Consider the following 14,170-nt stretch of genomic DNA (forward strand, 5'->3'; position numbering starts at 1 on the left):
TCATGCTGTAATCCCAGCACTTTGGAAGGCCAAGGCGGGTGGATCACTTGAGGTCAGGAGTTCGAGACCAGCCTGGTCAACATGGTAAAACCCTGTCTCTACTAAAAAATAAAATAAAATAAAAATAAAAATTAGGTGGGCGCCTGTAATCCCAGCTACCCAGGAGGCTGAGGCAGGAGAATCGCTTGAGCCCAGGAGTCGGAGGTTGCAGTGAGCCAACACAGTGCCACTGCACTCCAGCCTGGGAGACAGAGTGAGACTCCATCTCAAAAAAAGAAAGAAAGAAAGAAAAAAGAAATAGGGTTTGCTCTGTAGCCCAGGCTGGAGTACACTCAGTGGCACAATCATAGCTCACTACAACCTTGAGCTTCCGGCCTCAAGCGATCCTCCCACCTCAGCCTCCCAAAGCACTGGGATTACAGGCATGAGACACCGCGCCCGGCCTGAAAGTCTTACTTCCAATTATTAGTTGAGACAAAATAAAGAGGAACAGATTCAGATTGCATCAAGAAAGAGATTAATAAAAAGAAACTATAGGCCAGACGCAGTGGCTCACGCCTGTAATCCCAGCACTTTGGGAGGCCAAGCCGGGCGGATCACCTGAGGTCAGGAGTTCAAGATCAGCCTGGTCCAACATAGGGAAACCCCATCTCTACTAAAAATACAAAAATTAGCCTCGCATAGTGGTGCACACCTGTAGTCCCAGCTACTCGGGAGGCTGAGGCAGAAGAATTGCTTGAACCTGGGAGGTGGAGGTTGCAGTGAGCTGAGATCACACCACTACCCTCCAGCCTGGGTGACAGAGCAAAACTCCATCTCAAAAAAATAAATAAATTGATTAAAAATATAAAAAGTAACTACATAAAAAACCCCACCATATTTTGGAACAGGTTACCTATAAATATCTTCAAATACCCAGAGTTACAAACAACCACAGACTATGCAGGCATCACGTTAATGACTCTCTTGCCTACTGAATTTGACACTACCTTCGGCAGGAATGACTCCATTCTGAATCTACTTCTTTCCTGATTTCCTATTTTGCTGCAACTCATTTTTCTTAATCTTCTGAATGTTGTTTATATGGACTAATAAAAAAAACATAGTTTTTTATCAAAAATAATCTTGATTTCTCAATATTTTGTTTCTGATACTTTATCACTTGATGCATTGAAGGAATTTAAAGGGGAAATACAGAAAAAGGCACAGACTTCAGTCAGGACCTAATGCCTGCAGAGGGCCTGAGGGCTGAGTCTGGAAGGATGCGTTGACACGGTAGCGAGGGAAAAGCATTCTAGGCAGAGGGAATAGCACAGCCATAGAGAAGAGAGAGAACATGACACATTAATGTACAGTCACAGGACAGACCATGTATATGATGGTGGTCCCATAAAGATTAGACCACCATCTTCTCACCATACCTTTTCCATGTTGAGATATGTTTAGACACACAAATAGCACTGTGTTACAGCCGCCTGCTGTATTCAGGGTGGTCCCATGCTGTGCAGGTGTGTAGCCCTGGAGCAATGGGCTGTACCAAACAGCCCAGGAGTGTTGTAGGTTACACCATCTAGGTTTGTGTAAGTGAACTCTGTGACGCTCACCAACTACGAAACCATGTAGTGATGCATGTCTCACAGTGTATCCCTGTTGTTAAGTGACATATGACGATGCTTCAGATGAGTCCTTACAGCCGGACACACGTGCATTCGGTTTTCCAGTTTTTCCTTCCCATCCTTCTCACACGCTGGTTCCTAGCTGGGGAGGGGGTGGTAGAAGCCACCACAAAATAGCCCGAAGTCCCTTCTCCCTCCTCCTATCACAGCCTAGTCTCACATATTTCGTCTTCACTACAGGGTACCTGGAGGATACGGCTTAAAAATGCCACCCTGCCAGGAGTGTGGCTTGTTAATAGCATCAACACAGTGAAATTTCAGATAAATGGGTTTGGAGTGTGGAGCCAGGGGTGGGGTGAGGCTGGGGGCTTTTAAATGCTCTGACACCATCCTCTGCAAACAATGCCCGCTGTGTCCAGGACAAGTTAATCCTATTTCCTACAGGAAAATTAGAATGAGCAGAAAAAAAAAGGAAAGAAAGAAAGAAAGAAAGAAAGAAAGAAAGAAAGAAAGAAAGAAAGAAAGGAAGGAAGGAGAGGAAAATGCAGTAGATCACTGGGAAAGGCAGAGCCACAAAAAAAGCATCATTGAGGACACACACAGGACAGTTAAAAGCAAGGAAGGACCGGTCCTCAGTGGCACATCACTAAGAGCTAGCAGTCTGGCCTTAAACAAGTCTAGAGCTGTGGCCTTGGACAAGCCTAGAGGTGTGACCTTGGAGAAGTCATGTAAGCTTTCTAAGCCTCGGGCTCTTCCTCTGCGCCATGAGGAGTCCCAGGTCTCCGGATCCCACACTCAGCTTACTACCATTATTCTGGATTTGGGAACCACCTGGGTGGGTGAATTTCAATCAACACCCCTCAGACTCTGACCGAGTTCTGTGAGATCCCAGGGCTTGTGTTGGAGGGTTATGAGGCCAAAAAGATAGAGACAGAAGACATCACAGGCTTATAGGCACAAAGTCTCTTGCTTCGGTCTGACATCTCAGAATAAATGGAACTTAAGATGAGAAAGACACAGAGAATTTAGGTTTTTTTGTTTTCTGAAGCACAACAATGAAGTGAGAGGGGAACTGGGAAAGGCACTACTTTTAGAACAGGTATTAGAGGCATTTTCAGGTCTTTTTTAAAAAATTAATTACTTAATTTTTTTTTGAGATGGAGTCTCACTCTGTCGCCCAGGCTGGAGTGCAGTGGCGTGATCTCGGCTCACTCCAATCTCCGCCTCCTGAGTTCAAGCGATTCTCCTGCCTCAGCCTCCTGAGTAGCTGGGATTACAGGTGCCCACCACTATGCCCGATTTGTTTTTGCATTTTTAGTAGAGATGGGGTTTCCCCATGTTGGACCAGGATGGTCTCAAACTCCTGACTTCAGATGATCCACCCACCTCAGCCTCCCAAAGTGCTGGGATTACAGGTGTGAGCCACCGCACCAGACTTTTTTTTGAGACGGCGTCTCACAGTGTCACCCAGGCTGGAGTGCTGCGATGTGATCACCGCTTACTGCAGCCTCAACCTCCCAAGCACAAGCGATCCTCCCACCTCAGCCTCCCAAGTAGCTGGGACCACAGGCATGCGTCACCATGCCCAGCTAATGTATGGGGGATTTTGTTTCTGTTTTTTGTAGAGACGGGGTCTCGCTATATTGCCCAGGCTAGTCAGGTCTTTTATGATTTTTCTGATTGCGGTTCTGACTTTATCAGCCTTTGCCTTATATCAAGCTGTGGATTAAGTTCTTACATACATGTTACTGCCAAATACACTCATTGACCCAGGCCCACGGTGGCGCCCATGCACTGTATCTGAAACTGCACCTTCTCCCTGGCCTTTATTTTAGATCCTGGCAGACTCCTTTTGTTCTCACAGGTCCAGATGTGAGTGTGTACCAGGGAAGTTATTTGGCGGAGAGCAGATCCTGGTTATTTGAGACTGATTCAGAAGTGGAAAGCTGCCCTAAGGTCTTTCTTAGGGCCTTGGAGTTGCATGTTTACAATACTATTAAGTGTAAAATCAAATCGTTTATCTAGAAGCTTTAAAATGTTTGTTTTTCCCAGCCCCCGCCTAACAGCAGGCTGAGCCTTCAGGCAAGGCTCTGATATCTGATAGGACGGGCAGAGGAGCAGAGGAGAAGCGGGGCCACGTGAGCCCAGCGGAGACGAGGCCAGTGGTTTCGCCAGGGCCGGTGCGGGATCTGTCCTCTGCTCATGGCTGCCATCTTATGCCAGGCTGTGCTTTTCTGCCAAAGCTGCCTGGGCTCCCCCAGGTCGGTGACTCTGCACAAGGCTCAGATCACCTCAAATTAGCTGGTAACTGACTGCTGGGGATATCTCTGCCGGCAGTGAGAATGAGGTGTAACTCCCTCAAGCATATTCTGGAAAGTTCCTCAAAAGGCATGAGAGAAACCTGGTGAACTGATGCATCAGGGCTGGCGAGGGCACCTGGCCTGGCTCACAGAGGCTGCGGGTGAGAGCAGGCAGGGCGGGCTGCACCCTCATTTTCTTTCTGTGGGTCCTAAATCCCTAACTTAAATCTCAGGAGGTGAACAGAGCACCTCTGCATCCCCTTCCTGCTTTAAAAGTCCATGAGTGGTGAGTAGTAGTATCCATATGGGTCAAAGAGCACCTCCAAGCTGAAAGTTCACAATTAAACTTTCAAAGCTCTAGGCTGGGCGCGGTGGCTCACGCCTGTAATCCCAGCACTTTGGGAGGCCGAGGCAGGCGGATCACGAGGTCAGGAGATCGAGACCATCCTGGCTCACATGGTGAAACCCCGTCTCTACTAAAAATACAAAAAATTAGCCGGGCATGGTGGCGGGCGCCTGTAGTCCCAGCTACTCAGGAGGCTGAGGCAGGAGAATGGTGTGAGCCCGGAAGGCGGAGGTTGCAGTGAGTCGAGATCGCGCCACTGCACTCCAGCCTGGGTGACAGAGCGAGACTCCTTCTCAAAAAAAGAAAAAAGAAAAGAAAAAAGCTTTCAAAGCTCTCACTTTGAAAAGTTCGAAAAGGTGGCTAACGCCCGTAATCCCAGCACTTTGGGAGGCCAAGGCGGGTGGATCACTTGAAGTCAGAAGTTCGAGACCAGCCTGGCCAACATGGTGAAACCCCATCTCTACTAAAAATACAAAAATTAGCCAGGCGTGGTGGCACATGCTTGTAATCCCAGCTACTGGGGACACTGAGGCAGGAGAATCACTTGAACCCAGGAGGCGGAGATTTCGGTGAGCCAAGATCTCAACACTGCACTCCAGCCTGGTAAACAGAGCAAGACTCTGTCTCAAAAAAAAAGAAAAGAAAAGACAAGTTTGAAAAGTTTGAAAGCTTCCCTAGCGTCTGCTCTGCATGGCAGGGCTTACACACAGTCTCAGCTAAGCCTTCCAGTAACCCTGAGGAAGGCATTAGGCATCCCCTTTTTCACACATTGAGTACCCAAGATCACAGGGTAAGAGGTAAGTGGAAAAGCCAGAACTTGTATCTGGGACTTTCTGGCTTCATAATCTGCCTGTTTTCCAGTATAATCAGGTTCTAGAAGTGCCTCATGGCCAGGTGTGGTGGCTGACATCTGTAGTCCCAGCACTTTGGGAAGCCAAGGTGGGAGGATTGCTTGAGTTCAGGATGTTTGAGAACAGCCTGGGCAACATAGTGAGACCTCATTTCTACTTATTTAAAATAATAAAAAATAAAATAAAAATTTTGAGACAGGGTTTCACTCTCTCACCCAGGCTGAAGTGCAGTGGCTTAATCACAGCTCACTGCAGCCTCCACCTCCTGGGCTCAAGCAATCCTTCCACCTCCTCTTGAGTAGCTAGGACTAAAGACATGTGCTGTCACATCTGGCTAATTTATTTTTATTTTTGTAGAGATGGGGGTCTCACTATGTTACCCAGGCTGGTTTCAAACTCCTGAACCCACCTTGGCTTCCCAAAGTGCTGGGATTACAGGCACAAGCCACCACGCCTGGCCAATAAAATAAAATTTAAAATAGAAGTGGGCTGGGCACAGTGGCTCACATCTGTAATCCCAGTATTTTGGGAGGCCGAGGCGGGCAGATCACCTGAGGTCAGGAGTTTGAGACCAGCCTGACCAATATGGGAAAACCCCGTCTCTATTAAAAATAAAAAAATTAACTGGGCACGGTGATGGATGCCTGTAATCTCAGCTACTCAGGAAGCTGAAGCAGGAGAATCGCTTGAACCCGGGAGGCGGAGGTTGCGGTGAGCCGAGACAGCACCACTGCACTCCAGCCTGGGCAACAAGAGCGAAACTTGGTCTCAAAATAAAATAGAAGTGGTTCATACACTGACCACCCGACAGACTCTCTTGAGAAGGTGAGTGTCTGTGTGTCCCATTTCCCCTTTTTATATGGGCACCAATCATATTGGTTTAGAGCCCACTCTGATGATTTCATTTTGAATTGGTTACCTCTGGAAAGACTCTGTTTCCGAAGAAAGTTACATTCTGAGGTACTAGGAATTCCAACTTCAACATATCTTTTTAGAGGGGCACAATTCAACCCGTAACAGTTCACACTCTGCCCCCTGCCCATCCTTTCCACATGCAGAATCTATTTGCCTCCTCCCGACATCCCCAAAAGCGTTAATCATTCCAGCATCCACTCTAAATCCTAAATCTCATCTACTCTTCTTCAACTCAAAGACTCAAATCCCATCATCTACCAAATCAGAGCCTCTTCAGGAATGCTGGGAAACACGTACTGTATGCAACAGCCTCTCCAGAAAGAATCCTCAGCACATAACCCGAAACAGACACTGGTGGGGCGGCCGAGGACTGCACTGCCGCATTCTGACATCAGATCGCGGTGAATGCTTCCTAGACGGTTTCTCAAAGGAAGTTCAAACATCTCTAAAGATGTCCTTTCAGAGAAAACAAGGAAGTATGTCAGGACTTCCTGGCCTTCCCAAGCATCCTGAGCCAGAAAAGTGCAGTCACTGTGCTTTCTAGTGAAGAATTACAGGCAATTATTTGAATGTGTGATTGCAGGATTAATTTCTTTCTCATTTGTTATTTGTGTGTTGTTTTGTACCATAGCTTTTTTTTTTTTTATTTGAGACAGTCTTGTTCTGTCACCCAGGCTGTAGTGCAGCAGTGTGATCTCAGCTCACTGCAACCTCTGCCTTCTGGGTTCAAGTGATTCTCCCACCTCAGCCTCCCATATAGCTGAGATCACAGGTGCCCAGCTAATTTTTGTATTTTTATTAGACATGGGGTTTCGCCATGTTGGCCAGCCTGGTTCTTGAACTCCTGACCTCAGGTGATCCACCTCCCTCGGCCTCCTAAAGTGCTGGGGATTATAGGCGTGAGCCACCACTCCCGGCCCATAACTTTTCTTTTGACTGCTATTGTCATTATTGGATATAAAAAAGGCTTGGAGGTGGGGTGTGGTGGCTCACTCCTATAATCCCAGCACTTTGGGAGGCCAAGGAGGGCAGATTGCTTGAGCTCAGGAGATTACTTGGGCAATATGGCGAGACCCCATCTCTACTAAAAATACAAAAAAAAAAAAAAAAAAAATAGCCGGGTGTGGTGGTACAAGCCTGTGGCCCCAGCTACTCAGGAGGCTGAGGTGGGAGGATTGCTTGAGCCCAGGAGATGGAAGTTGCAATGAGCCAAGATCGTGTCACTGCACTCCAGCCTGAGTGCAGAGCGAGACAGAAAAAACAAAAGGAAGTTTTTCTGGAGTCCTGAGACATATTCAGGATTCCAGAAGCTCTCAGAGCTGCAGGGGTGCTGCTGCGTGGTGGTGCTGACACTGTTGCATTGAGCTTCCTCTGTCTTTTCAGCACCCCACCCTGACCTCGGCTACTCTGTCAACCTCAGACCCCGCAGCAGGGGCTGAACAAGCTGGGAAAGGTGCAAGGATCACAGAAGTACATCCCTACAGCAACTTCTCTGGAGGGCAGCCGAGCATTAAGTGTGTCAGCCAGGCTACTGATGGGGGATCAAACTGAAGAGGGCAGGGGAGGATGAGGGAAGACAGCAAACAAAGAGATAAAGCTCAGGGAAAATGCTTGGGTAGAGAGAAGGAAACTCACAAAGCAGAGGCGTTGTAAGAAAGGAAGAGAAATGAAGTGAGCATTGGGAAAACCCACGTGGAGGAGAAAGAGAAAGGGCAGAAGGAGCAGAGAAGGGAAAACCACAGATTGCCATCCCTCTCTTTGGTGTATCTGCAGAAAGAATTGGCTGGTCCAGCTTTGCACATATGAGTGCTCCAGGAAGTGGTTTATCCTTTAGTCCTGGGTACTGCCCCCAATGCCACAGGAGGGTAGGTTGCCACCTTGGACCCATTGAAGCCCACAGGAGGGGCAGTGGGAGGTGAATGCCACCACTGGGGCTGTCCTGAGTTGGTGGCCCAGGCCCAGGGTTCCCCCAGGAAACAGCCCTGCGGTGTGGAGTCTCAGAACAAAGGGAGAATGTGCTCTTTTGCAATGCTCTGTGGCCATCGGCACTTGCCTTACTGTAACGAAGCAAGGAATTGTGCCACCTTTGACCCAGACCTTCAAAGCCCGGTTGTTTGTTTCTGTCTGTAAAATCTATCTGTATGAACAATCATGAACAAACAGATTTTACAAACATTTGACAGACAAATCTGGCTCCTCCATTGTGAGACTGTTTCTCAGTGGGAGAGACACAGGGTGATAGCTACACTATAACCACCATCATTGTTTTCCTTCCATGTGACTGTGACAGTCTTGTGAATTTTCTCAATGTAAAAAGTCACTTAAAATTAACTCATGGCCAGGGTGTGGCCAGGGCGTGGTGGCTCACGCCTGTAATCCCAGCACTTTGGGAAGCTGAAGCAGTCAGGTCACTTGAGGTCAGGGGTTCCAGGCCAGCCTGGCCAACATGGTGAAACCCCGTCTCTACTAAAAAAGAAATACAAAAATTAGCCAGGTGTGGTGGCACACCCCTGTAATCCGAGTTACTTGGGAGGCTAAGGCAGGAGAATTGCTTGAACCCAGGAGGTGGAGGTCACAGTGAGCCAAGATCGCATCATTGCACTCCAGCCTGGGCAACAGAGTGAGACTCTGTCTCAAAAAAATTAATAAATAAATAAATACAATTAACTCATAATATACTATAATCATATACATACTTTTGTTATATGCACGTGGGTATACAAACATCTTACTTTAACTTTACAAAGAAAACTTAGTTAATACGGCTAACTCGATGAGTAAGTTCCTAAAATGCCAATATGGGAAGAGCTTTTTTTCCCCCCAACTCTTTAAAGGGCCTGTGGTTAAATTTTATAACCTTCCTTCATTCACTGAGGCGGTATTTGCCCAGGGCTTACTATGTGCGGAGTACTATGCTGAGTGTTAGGGAGAGCTACCACACGGACATGACCTCTGTCCACGAGTTTATTTCCTACTGGAAATAGGCATGGTGGCCAAATAATCACAGCTAGAAATTGTGACAGGTGCCAGAAAGGAAAGGTACAGGGTTTGCTGAGCATGTATAACATCGGGCTGGATCCCGGTGACCTATGAGCTGAAATCTGGAGGTTAAGTAGAAGGAAACAGGTGGGTGGAGGATGGGGTGAGGGCTGGAATGCAGGGGGCCTTCCAGGCCGCAGGAACAAAGTTTGCAAAGGCCAGGAGGCATGAGGGTGCAAGAGGCTTCAAGGAAATGAAAGGAGGCAGCACGGCTGCGTGCAGAGAGCAGGGGTCAAGCTAGGTGTCAGGTGAGGCAAGTGAAGGAATAGGTAGGGATTGATTGCACAGAGTGTGTAAGCCTCAAGGACTGAGGATCTGTGTTGGAAAGCCAGCACCGGATTCAAAGCCAGCACAGACAAATGGCAGAATCCGATTTGTTTTTAAAAGACGACTGGCTGGGCACAGTGGTTCACACCAGTAATCCCAGCACTCTGGGAGGCCGAGGTGGGTGGATCACTTGAGGTCAGGAGTTCGAGACCAGCCTAAAAATACAAAAAATTAGCCAGGTGTGGTAGTGTGCACCTGTAATACCAGTTACTTGGGAGGCTGAGACAGGAGAATCTCTTGAACCCTGGAGGCGGAGGTTGCAGTGAGTGGGGATCACGCCACTGCACTCCAGCCTGGGTGACAGAGTGAGACTCCATCTTGAAAAATAATAATAATAAAAATAAAATAAAAGATGGCCCTGGCAACCTTTTGCAGAATAGGTTACCAGAAGGCAAGAGTGGGTGTGAAAACCTACGTTGGAATGGTGTGAGAACACCAGACGGAAGAAGAGTGTGGGAAATCAGGCGAGAGAGTATGGTCACTTGGTCTGGGGTAAAGCGAGCTCAAGATATGGGCACCATCTATGGTTTCATTACAGAAATAGAAGTAAGGGGGTGTCTCCTGTGGGTTGCAGAAACGAAACAATATGTTAGGAAGGGGAAATTGGGGTGTGTGTGTGCGCCTGTGTTTAAATGGAGGAGCGCTCATTTTATAGACAGAATAGAGTCCCAGAGCGGGAATGGACATTTGGATCGTCTTTCAGATGGTCAAGTATGTTCTTCAGCATCCTCTGCCAACTGGTGGGGAGCCCTCACCCTTAGGAGGCCTCCTTTCTCTTTGTAGGAAGCCCAAATCCATCTCTCTCTAAAGTTTTCACCGACAGGTTTGGGTTCTACCTCTTGAAGTCAAAGGGACAGATTCTTTCCACATGACGCCCTCTTATCATCGTATCCTCTGTCCTCTCACTCCTCCACATGTTCTGGGATTTCGAAATCCCTTTGTTCCATGTTGCCCATTTGTTCCAGGTTGTGCACATCCATTCTGGCTGGGCTGGGCAGACTAAGAACACCATCTTGGGAAATCTGGAACCTGTAGCTTTTTATTTATTTATTTATTTATTTTGAGATACAGGTTTTTGCTCTGTCACCCAGGCTGGAGTGCAGTGGCTTACTGCAGCCTCGACCTCCTGGACTCAAGCAATCCTCCTGCCTCAGCCTCCCGAGTAGCTGGGACTATAGGTATGCACTGCCACATTTGGCTAATTTTTCTATTTTTTGTAGAGTCAGGGTCTCACTATGTTGCCAAGGCTGATCTCAAACTCCTGGCCTGAAGCAATCCTCTTGCCTCAGCCTCCCAAAGTCCTGGCATTACAGGCCTGAGCCACTGCACCCAGCCACTGAGCTTTTTATACACTGTGGTCACTGCTGAGCTGTTTCCCAGCCCCCATCTTGCCTGGTACTGTCGATTTAGGGGAGCCCAAGTAGATTTTACATTTTATCTCCATGCAGTGTATCTCTCTCAAGATCTTTTTGAATTCCCCCACCCCCCACCCCTGCAATCATCATTTAATGAGATCTGAGGCCACTAGTAGTAAAATCCAGCCTAAAACACCCCTTGGCACCTTGTCAATTCAGTTCTCAGAAAAGGAGGTGGATGCTAGGGTAGGAGTGGAGTGGGATGGGGCAGTAGGAGGGTTTCTCCCTTTGTTTCCCCTTCTGTTTTTTCAAACAATAGGTATGGGGATGGGGAAGAATATCTAGACAATGTATTTATTTTCCGCATCCAATTGATAAAATGTTTACCAATCCCCACTTAAAAAAAAAAGGTAGATCTTTCTTTGAAGTTTCCAAGAAACGCCCCCAAACCCAGCCATCACAATGCCAACTTAGTTGTTGGGTGTAGTCTTCTGACCACCTGCAGACACACTGTCTCCTTTTGACTGCTGAAGCCACAATTTAAGGATGGAACATTCAAACTCGGCCCCTGCCCAAGCTCAAGAAATGAAATAGGAAACGCGTTTATCTAAACGGTTATATCAGGTTCTGTGTAACTCTCTTCAGTGTTTCCAAACTCAACAAAACCAAGTAAAGCCCCAGTGTACTCTGAGGGATAGATCATTCATTCGTGTGTTCAAGAAACACCCACGGAGGTCACCGTCTAGGTTATAGGACAGCGGAGAGAGAGAACTCCAGGAAAGCGAGGTCTGGGACGGATTTTAGATTCACGTGAGAGAATAGAGAAAAATCTCCACTCCGACCTCGGGTACCAACACACAATATTTTAAAATAAAGACAGAACTAGAGGCCATTCTAATCACAGATGGGATCCCACAGGTGGGATCCGCCTCTCGATTCTGCGGATACTACCTGATGAAATAGCTCCGAGGGCCAATGTTTAGACAGACAAAACCATTTCATCAAAGTGCAATGGGAGAGAGGAAGAGGAGTAATGAGAAGGCATGTGAGCGGAGAGAAAGAAAAAGCCCGGGAGGCGAAAACGAAATCCACCCCCTTGCGCCCATTTCTGCCAGAGGTTTGCAGGACGTGTCTCAACCTGGCATCCCGAGTCCAGAACAAAAGCCACGGGGGCTGCGGCATGGGCAGGGGGAAGGCGCGCGGTGGGTGACGCGGGGCAGGGGCCCTGGCGAGCGCGGGAGGGGCGGTCAGCAGCCGCTCGCGGGGCTGGACTGGGAGCCTCGTGCGACTCCGGGTCTGGCGCCTGGGTCGGGGGTGGTTCCCGGGCCTCCCTCGGGGGTCGCCGAGGCCCGGCCTCGATAGCCCTGCGGCTGCTGCGAGCGCCTCCCGAGCTCCCGCCCCGCGGTGCCCGCTCCAGGAGCGGGCGCGGCGCTGTGTCCCTTTACCTGCGCGCAGAGGGTCGTCCGGTGAAGCCATGGGGGCGGGTTAGGGGCAAACGAGCGTCCGAGCGGGGCTGGCAGGCCTCCGGGGCGCGGGAGGACCGTGGGACCACGGGGATGAAAAGTCCTGCGGTTCCGACGCGCCTGGAGCAAACCGTGGCTCTGCGCGCCCCTGCCCTCCTCCGCCTTCCCCTCCCTTCTTCTTCTCCTCCTTCGCTTCTTCCACGAGCTCACTTCCTGCTTTGGCAATTAGCAAAGCCCCTTCGCTGCGCGTCCCTCGGTACCTCCCTCCAGAGGCGCGGGGCGGGAGCCGGGGTGCCGCGACCCGGGGCTGGGACGCAAGGCGGGGCCCCGAGTGTCCCGGGCGTCCCCAGCGCCCAGAGCGCGCGTCCTGCCCGGTACCCACGTCCCCCTGGGCGGGTCCTAGCGGGGGGCTGACACGACTGCCGCCCGGGACAGACTGCGAGCGAAGGACTGGCCTTAAGAAACGGCTGCAGTCGCGGGTCGCTTTCCTGGCTCCCTACTCACGCCCTCAGCTGAGACACCAGAACTCCCCTTACACAGGCCTGGGCTGAGATGCCCGCCGGCGATCTGATATTTAGACAAATTTCCTGATCTTTAAGCAGGCTCTGCCGCTGCATGATGGCACACGCTGGTACTTTCTATTTTGATTTTTCTTTGGCATTAGTTACTACATGACCTCCAGGGTGAGTGCTGCAGAACAGCTTCTCTAGAAAAAACAGCTTCGGGTTCTCTCAGAAAAGATGGCTTCAAATATTTAAAATATTACGTTTAAGTGGGGTTTTATACCCATTACTTAAGTGAGAACACATTGGAATTGGTTATGAAGAATATATTTAAGATTGCTACATTTTAACTAAAGCTATCATCCATCATAAGTCTATTATAGGAAGGCGACAGGCATTTTAAATTAAATAGGAATCTTTGAAGAGCTCTAAATAATCTTTCTCTGCCTTCACACATAAGAACAGAAAGATAAAAGTCGGGTCGAAAAAGATAATAATAGTATTTAGTGTATAATATATCCAAGAATTATCGTAAATAAGCAACCTCTGGCTAAAAACTCAGCTCTGAGAAATCCAGGAAGACAGCAAATGCCTACATACCCTCTTGGTGACCAGGAGCTTTAGTGCCTCTCCCCATCTGTTTAGTCGTCCTGAGGCCCATGGCGATGTTGAGTCTGGCTTCTTAATTCTCTGGAGTTTGCCATGGAAGAAGCAACAGATTGCGAGAAGATGCTCGCTGGTTGTCTGGCCAGAGTCAAACCTTCTAGATGAAAGCTCTCTGGGGAATTTGTAGGTGGGAGGATAAACTTCCTCTTGGTCTGCCTTCTGATAGGAAGGGAAATTTTTTTTAAGGGTATTTTATCTTAGAATCAATTTGGAGGTTTGGTTTGTGGTTCTTTCTGTACTTCTCATGGAGATGGAATTATTCTGACGTTGGCCGTCAGGAAACACTAGTTGAGTGAGCTTGTTAGCAGCCCAACCTCAAGCATTGCTCTAAAGCTGGTTTGCTTTTTGAAACTCTGAAATGTAATTCATGTTTTTATCATTCCCATTCTGCATTATATCAAAGAGAAGATGGTGGTATATTTTAAGGGGTGTTTTTTTTTTAAGGAAGATTGACTAGTTACGTAGTTATTACTCCCTTTCATTTTCATTTCCTCGTGCCTCCTTTCCTATGAATTGCAACGATCCCCATCATTACCTTTATTTTTCCCATGTGCTTTGCGAACTATAAAGTATGACGCAAATGGGTGCTATTGTTGTTTTGCACTTTACAAAAAAAGTAATTTAAAAATGATTCGCATTCACCAGAGTTCCCATACAATCAATTTGCTGTCACAATGTCCTTCAACTTTTATTTCTTTTGCTGTCCAAGAGTGTTTTAAACCACTATTGAAAATAGACATTTTTGGGCTGGGTGCAGTGGCTCACACCTGTAACCCCAGCACTTTGGGA

The 14,170-nt window shown here is 48.2% G+C and overlaps 1 protein-coding gene across 2 annotated transcripts in view; it reads right to left on the reverse strand.

Annotated features, from left to right (window-relative positions):
* EDARADD (EDAR associated via death domain) overlaps positions 1-13,815 on the reverse strand; it is an 85,026-nt gene extending 71,211 nt beyond the window's left edge. Inside the window, exon 1 of one of the 2 annotated variants that reach the window (XM_003824510.5) lies at positions 12,195-12,505. In XM_003824510.5, coding sequence (XP_003824558.1) covers positions 12,195-12,225 — 31 coding nt within the window. In that variant the 5' untranslated portion in view covers positions 12,226-12,505. Of the gene's footprint in view, positions 1-12,194; positions 12,506-13,315 lie in introns of those variants that run through there. The other variant, XM_034949463.3, reaches the window with a different exon arrangement.
* Positions 13,816-14,170: the final 355 nt, after the last annotated feature.

Source organism: Pan paniscus, chromosome 1, assembly GCF_029289425.2.
Source record: "Pan paniscus chromosome 1, NHGRI_mPanPan1-v2.0_pri, whole genome shotgun sequence".
Classification (NCBI taxonomy): Eukaryota; Metazoa; Chordata; class Mammalia; order Primates; family Hominidae; genus Pan; species Pan paniscus.